The following is a 7,947-nucleotide window of genomic DNA, read 5'->3' as shown; positions in this document are numbered from 1 at the left end:
ATTAGATTAGAGTAAATCTTAAAAAATATTAAGTAAAAAATTTAAATTATAAAAAATCTATATATAATGGGATGGAAAAGTTTAATTGTCCCTAATTTAAAAGGAAATACTAGAAGTGGGAGACACGCGTCACAGGGAGAGCGTGGGTGTGGAGGAAAACGTTGAGGAGGAGAATGTCTCCAACGGGAACACCACCTTGGTTCTTGGGCTTCTCTCAGTTACTCTCTTTTCTCTCTCTGGAGCTCAATAAAAAAGCTGCTCCGCCTTCAGTAATATATAAATACACCATAGCTAAACTCCATATACACTTCTCAAGATTATTATAAAGGCAAAGGGAAAAAGATTAACCCCTTTTATCCTGCTCTCTCTCTCTCTCTCTCTGCCCACGGTCTATCCATGCCCTAGATCCACCCATTGTCAAACCATCAACTACTCAGTCTTTCAATTTCCACTCATGCGCCATTCTTGTTTTCAGGTATCATTTAATGGACCCTATTGAGATTTTCTTCTGAAATTGCATTTTTGTCAGTTAAAAAAGCATTCTTGGTGTGGGTTGTTGTTAGATGAAGAATTTTGCCTTTTGGGTTCTTGAAAGAATTTGTCATGTGTATCTTATGCTGTGTGAGTTGGAGTTTTGTCATTTTAACTTTGATTGAGTTGAATCTTGGGTTGAAGTTGTTTTGTTTGGTGCATTCTTAATTGAGGTGAAGGAATGGAAGAGGAGGAGTTCTTGCTGGGGTGAAGTGAAGGAAGAAACAAAAACCTGATTTTGGAGGTGGGTTGCTGCGGGATTGTGTTGTTTTGGGGTAGAATGGGTTGTGTTTGTGGTAAGGCCTATGCCATTGATGGTGATAAGGAGAGTCCTGGGGAGAGGTTGTCTAATAAAGGAATATCCGATTTGCGGGCTTCCCGGTCTGTTTCTTCCAGGAGGGAGGAGAGTTACCTGGCAAAGGATCGGTTGGATAATGGTGGCAACGAGGGGCGGGTGGTCTTGATAGATAAGCAGGTCAATGGTTCAGCTAGGTTAAGGGGAGAGAATTTTGAGAGGAAAAGGGAGAAGGCTGAGTATACTTCTGCGGTGCACCATCCCGGGGCGGGCATGGTCCTGAGGGCAACTGAAGGGGAACAGGTTGCAGCTGGATGGCCGCCTTGGTTGGCTGCTGTGGCTGGTGAAGCTATCAAAGGATGGGTGCCAAGGAGGGCAGATTCTTTCGAAAAGTTGGATAAGGTATGCTTTTTCCTTATCTTCATCATTAACATTGTATCATTGAGTAGTAAAATGCAATTATTGTCTGTTTTTTCATGGAGAGGCATCGAAGGTGTATTTATACGGCTGTAATGGTGTGCTTGCATCAGAACCTCATTCGTGTCTGATTCATTGTCTTTGATTTGTCTATGTGTAACTATTCATAATATTATACTTTTGACCTCTGTTAAATGTACTCATTTTTGAGACTGAAAGAAAATTATGCTTGTCGCATTCGTGGAATAGGGCGAGAAGGTGAAATTATACCTTGCAATTGAAAGTGGAAGCACTCGGCTAAGATCTGGTATAGGTGTCTGAAGGCCATCAAACCTTACCAAATAGATCCAACGTTGTATCAATTGTATGTTATTGAGAATGTTAGAGATTCATGTTGTTAACAAGATACCCTAAAAAATTTGTTAAAATTTACTCAAGCAGGAGTGCATTGCCAACCTACTGTAATTCCAGAGATGATCATCAAATTATATCAGTTACAGTACCATCTTTGTCGTAATGAGAGAGGGCTGGCCTCAATTTTTGTTATTTTAATAATAGTGATGTAAAACCCCTTTAAGACAAGGCTTCCTGTATTTTATCATTTTTCTATCGTTTGTGCATGTTTCTTGCTGGAAGCAAAACTATTTTGACCAAAACATTCTTTTGTAACATTAATATGTTGGAATATCTTTGGCCACTGTGCTAAACCTTTTTCCTTGGCGGTTTCTTTTTCTTTAGATTGGTCAGGGTACTTACAGTAATGTTTATCGTGCCCGTGATCTTGATGAAGGGAAGATTGTTGCTTTAAAGAAAGTAAGGTTTGATAACATGGAGCCTGAAAGTGTACGTTTTATGGCAAGGGAAATTCATATTTTGCGGAGACTCAACCATCCAAATGTGATCAAATTGGAAGGTCTGGTTACATCACGGATGTCTTGCAGCTTGTATCTAGTTTTTGAGTACATGGAGCATGATTTGGCCGGACTTGCATCACACCCTGGTCTCAAGTTTACCGAACCTCAGGTAGCCATAGTAGTTCTTTGGTAATCTATGAGTTAAATTGAATTGTCGTTGGTTATTATGACGTAAATTGAATTATTGTACCAAACTAATGTTTTCTATTTTCCCTTGGCTCCAAGAGTACATTTCTTTCTTTTTCTCAACAGCCATTTACTCATACTTCTATATATGTTTCTAGAGAAGTTGCATTGAATGATCCTTATTCAGATTCACTTTTTGTCTTCTGCTCTCAGATTCAAGAGGATATAATAATTTTTTTTTGTCCTTTTCAGGTTAAATGTTACATGAAACAACTTTTACGCGGGCTTGATCATTGTCATAGCTGTGGCATCCTTCATCGTGATATAAAAGGTTCCAACCTTCTGATTGACAATAATGGCATCCTGAAGATTGCAGACTTTGGTCTTGCTAGTTTCTATGATCCTCATCAGAGTCAACCACTGACCAGCCGTGTTGTGACCCTTTGGTATCGACCACCTGAACTTCTGCTTGGTGCAACATATTATGGAACTGCCGTGGATTTGTGGAGCACGGGTTGCATACTTGCTGAATTATATGCTGGCAAGCCTATTATGCCTGGTAGAACGGAGGTATCTTATTATTAGTGATATTTCTTTTATTTTCCCCTGATTTGCCACATAGAGATCTCTTTTGAAGATTATATGACAATCCTCATTACTTGATGACCTTTTAGTCATTTTCTACTTGCTCAAGGATGGTTCTCTGTCTGGGTTTTTTCAATGTACTCCTGTACAGAAAGGTCTTTTTTTACCATGATATGCATACAGCATCAACAATGAGGATACAACTTCCAATTTAACTAAGAGTAACTGAGATTACCCATAAATATAGTCATATTGTTGGTTTTAAGAATTTAAAGTGTTGAATCGTAGACTAAAAGTATGACGCAAATATGTTAAACCTTGGCATCATTTGTTTCTTATATATTTACTTCTATATTTCTTTCTTCTGAATTTGCGAGTGAAAATTTTCATTTTCTCTACTAAAGAGTTTCAGGAGTTTTGAGTGTGATATTGAAATTACAAACTTGGCCTTTTTGTAGGTTGAACAGTTGCATAAAATATTTAAACTCTGTGGATCACCATCAGAGGAGTACTGGAGAAAATCAAAGTTGCCTCATGCAACAATTTTCAAGCCCCAACAGCCTTACAAACGCCGAGTTGCGGAAACATTTAAAGATTTCCCTGCACCAGCATTAGCACTCATAGAGATCTTACTCTCTATAGATCCCGCAGATCGAGGATCCGCAGCCTTAGCTTTGAAGAGTGAGGTATAAATATTCTCAACAGATATATCGTTTTACTTTCTAACGTGGGAATCTCAATAAACCAATTCTTTTACCCCCTTTCCACCTGTCCCTCTACTTCAGTCACCGCAGGCCACCCCTCTCCTTGTGATTGCAATCCTAATTCATTGTTATGGCAAGAGAAGGTTTTGGAGCAGTAAATTGGGCATTAGTGTAACTTGTTGGTGTTTGTTACTTTACATTATTAGTCTTAATGGTGAACTCTTATGACCTATCTGGATAAAATAGCAGCCTTTAGGGAAAGTGAGTTATACAAGCCTATTAAATCCAAAATGAAAATTGGTGTTAGATCGAACACAAAATAAGATGCTCATTCGTTGGTGAATCATTGTCTGCTAAATAACTGCCTTCATCAGATGTTAATCATGCAAATGTTAGAGAGACCTTTGAGACCCTTAACCAGCTAAAGCACTTCAGTTTCCTTTCTTTTTGATAAAGATTACTTACTATTTGACCTTTAGGAATTCCAAAAGCACCTACCTCTTATGAATGCTTTTGTTTCGAATATTCATGTCTCTGAGGTAGCTTAAAAAAGTTGTAGTTTTTAATAAAAGAGGGATGGAGTGACAATTACGCTGAAGTATACGGTCGGCTCAGCTACAAAGACTCAAATTATCCTTGCTTGATCAGCATGCTTATTACAATGTATTTAATCTTTGGAGGGTATTAAACAGTTTTCATGCATCATTTGCCAGAACTTCTGAGTTCTTAACAGTTTTTGGGAGAATTTCAGAGAAATGAGGAACCTTATATTGTTTTGCTCTGCTCACAGTTCTTCAGTACTAAACCGCATCCTTGTGAGCCGTCAAGTTTGCCAAAATATCCTCCCAGCAAAGAGTTTGATGCTAAAGTACGAGATGAAGAAGCAAGGAGGTGAGTATTTTTAAAAACGTACTCATGCAAGTTTGTAGCTTAGATGCTGAACCAGTTATGGTTAAGCCGGTATACTTTTGAGTTTTAATTTTGGTTTCTGAATATGTCCTCATTGAATGAAATTTTGTAGACAAGTGGCAGCGGGAAGCAAAGGTCAAAGGAATGACCTTGAAAAGAGAGGATCAAGAGAATCTCGTGCAGTTCCAGCACCTGATGCCAATGCTGAACTGATCTCATCTATGCAGGTGACTAATGTTCTAACATGTTATATACGCCACTGATTTTTTCATTTCTGGGAAAAGTGAAGCTTTAGATGGAAGGAAAATCATGTCCAACTGCAAACAGATATTGTCAAACCGAAGTTGTTTTTTCTGCCATGATAAAAAGGAAAAAATTTATGGAGCTAAAAAATGTTCAGCTAATTAAAGTTTCATTGTTTTGTATTTTCTAAAACTAGTAAGGTGATCGCTTAAACAGAGAAAAGTCAGGGGAAGTCTTCCAGATGCTTCTCTATATAAATTCACTGAGCAAGTGAACATAAGCCAGAGATTATAAAGTAATTTCATGAAAGTTCTAAATTCAACCTAATTTCACTGAGCAAGTGAACATAAGCCAGAGATTATAAAGTAATTTCATGAACGTTCTAAATTCAACCTAATAGATTTGTGAAAGTAGCATATGAAGGATTTGAATTATGTGATTTGACTTTTGATGTAGTCTTTGAAGGAGGGAGTAAAGAGTAGTCATGTAGTTCACCACAGTAAATGCAGATTTTTGTTGAGTTCATTAAAGAAATGGAGCAAGAGCAAAATGACTTAAACTTACGGTAGATCCGAGTACAATGTTTTTCTTCTTTTCCTTTAGTGGGTATACCAGAATATGGTGTTGCTAACTCTAATTGTAGGAGTTCCTAATTCTTGCCAGATATTTCTTTTTTGATGGTTTTATCTTTTTGTTCTTTTAATATTTTTTTATCTATTTGATGTGATCATATAATTTTGGGTAAATGTTATATTTGGTCCTTTAAGTTTTCGTTTAAAATCACTTTAGTCCCTCAAGTTCATTTCACTTTAGCATTTCTAAACTTTAGTTTTTGTCTCAGTTTGGTCCCACTTACCATTTTCGGACGAAAATGTGACCAGAGTTTGGCTTTTTGGAGGGTAATATGGTCAATATAATTTTGATTTTATCACTTTAGTCCCTTAAGTTTGTAAAATTATCAAATTAGTCCTTTTTTAGAAAGAAAACCATTTTTTTTATATTTTTATATGGTATGATGTAATTATCTTGTATGAAAATTGAAAACTTTGAACTCTTGTGAACACGATATTAACGGATTGCTTGACATTAAAATAAAATAGTCTCTTTTATTTTTTTCATTTTCGAAAGTGATAAAAAATATCAAAATTATATGTAAATTTATAAAACTTATCTAATCTAAAAATATAATAAAATAATCTATTAATAAAAGTGACTTAGGGTTTTTTTTACATTTTCATATTAGATAAGTTTTATAAATTTATTCATAATTTTGGTTTTTTTTTAACTACTAGAAAAAGATTGTTTATTTTAAGTTAAGCAATATATTATTATTATGTTCACAAGAATTCAAAGTTTTCATTATTCACACAAAATAATCATAACATATCAGCATAAAAAATATAAAAAAATTAATTTTTGTGTAAAAAAGGATTAATTTGATAATTTTACAAATTAAGGGACTAAAGTGATAATATTAAACTTATTGATCATTTTACCCTCCAAAGAGTCAAAATCCGGCCACATTTTTGCCGGAAAATGGCCAGAGGGACCATATTGAGACAAAAACTAAAATTTAAGGATGCTAAAGTCAAGAAATGAACTTGAGGGACTAAAGTGATTCTAAAGAAAAATTTAAGGGACCAAATATAGTATTTACACTATTCTTTTTCATCTAAAAAGGTTCCCAAGTATTGTCATGGGTGTGGGATTTATGTTTAAATGATTCAGAAGCACACGTGGCACCACCGTTCTATTTTCCCTCACCTTCCAAATTTTGTTGCTACTGCTACGTTACTGCACATTCTTGAATATGTCCACATGAAAGTGCTTGAATTTTCTTTGCCTACGGTGAACAGTGAACTTTTAAGCCATAAATACTTCTAACCCTTTGTGTCTGTTCTGAATCCAATGCAGAAAAGACAAGGTCAGTCCAACTCCAAGAGCCGGAGTGAGATGTTCAGTTCTCATCCTGAAGACGTGGCTTCTGGTTTTCCAATTGATCCACCTAGGCCCTCCCACTCTGTGGAAGAAACAAGTAATGATCCACAAGGAAGTATCCACAAACGGGCATCCCATTCAGGGCCTTTGGTTAATCGGGCTGCCTGGACAAAGGCTGGAAAGGGCATGGAAGATGCTCCAAAGAGTCTGGCTGTAGCTGACTTATCAGCCATGTCAGGCCTGGTAGCTGCTAGGAGGAGCATGTTGTCTGATGAGCATCGGGAGAAATCTTATTCTCAGCAGGGAGTTCCGAAGCTTATATCCCGGTTTCCAGGATCATTCAAAGAAGCTTCGAATTCAATGACGAGGCAAGACCACCAAAAGAATAACGGACTGCAAGAAGATGAAAAAGGAAACAACAATCCTGTTCTTGTAAGTAATCATCTATGAGTTTCAAAAAAATTGTAATGATTTAACGTATTATAATTTGCTGGTGAGAGTCGGACTATGATGAGTTCGATTAAGCATTAGAAGCACATACTCATTGCTACTTCTTGTTTTTCTATCTCCAGGTGGGTAGAGGGTCAAAGGGCAACAAAATTCACTACTCTGGACCGCTGTTAGTCCCTTCCGGGAAAGTGGACCAGATGTTGAAGGATCACGATCGCCAAATCCAAGAAGCCGTTAGACGGGCTCGATTGGACAAGGAGAGAATGCGGAAAATGCAGGTCGAAGGAAACCAGTTATCGACAAACTCATTATTTGTTTCTGGCCGATGACTGCAACAGATTCGACCGAGAACCGCTGAAGGACGGGCCACATAGGCCGTCAATGAAATTCGTGATTCTTTAATAATTAGTTCGTTCCATCTTTTAGTCTTTTTGTTTTTCTCCAGTGGAGGATGTTGATGGAGAAGACAGTAAATTACTGTATAGGTGCAGCCGAGGTAGGTCTGGTTCCAAGGTATAAGAGTTGAGTAGGAATTCTCTCCTTTTCGCCCCCATATATGGGGCCGACTGATCATCTGTATTTTTTATTGTAGTTCATCAAAGCTTATGATCAATTTGAATACATATGTTTACTCGTTCTCTCTTGCAAGAAGGCTTCAACTCTGATCTCTATCGCTGGTTAACGAATGTTCTAGAATCAAGAATCATACTTGACGTACAGGGTATTTGCATTAAGCCCATTATCTACCAACACAATACTCGTTCTTGTTGACGTGCGTTGGTGCCCTTGTCGTCTTTTTCAACCTGAAACTTTTCTTGGGTGACTGTGATTTCGA

At 37.1% G+C, this 7,947-nt stretch overlaps 1 protein-coding gene across 2 annotated transcripts; it reads left to right on the top strand.

The window, feature by feature from the left end:
- LOC105176995 (probable serine/threonine-protein kinase At1g54610) lies at positions 206-7,743 on the top strand. Of its 2 annotated transcripts, none has more exons than XM_011100006.2 (9): positions 206-475; positions 711-1,228; positions 1,982-2,266; positions 2,536-2,853; positions 3,327-3,554; positions 4,363-4,463; positions 4,594-4,708; positions 6,639-7,094; positions 7,235-7,743. In XM_011100006.2, the coding sequence occupies exons 2-9, from the start codon at positions 812-814 to the stop codon at positions 7,439-7,441; spliced, it is 2,127 nt and encodes a 708-aa protein (XP_011098308.1). In that variant the 5' UTR covers positions 206-475; positions 711-811; the 3' UTR covers positions 7,442-7,743. The 2 variants fall into 2 exon arrangements, with proteins under 2 accessions (XP_011098308.1, XP_011098309.1); XM_011100007.2 differs by having other exon boundaries at positions 705-1,228.

Source organism: Sesamum indicum, linkage group LG14, assembly GCF_000512975.1.
Source record: "Sesamum indicum cultivar Zhongzhi No. 13 linkage group LG14, S_indicum_v1.0, whole genome shotgun sequence".
In the NCBI taxonomy this organism is placed as follows: Eukaryota; Viridiplantae; Streptophyta; class Magnoliopsida; order Lamiales; family Pedaliaceae; genus Sesamum; species Sesamum indicum.
This window is presented reverse-complemented; position numbering and strand designations above follow the sequence as displayed.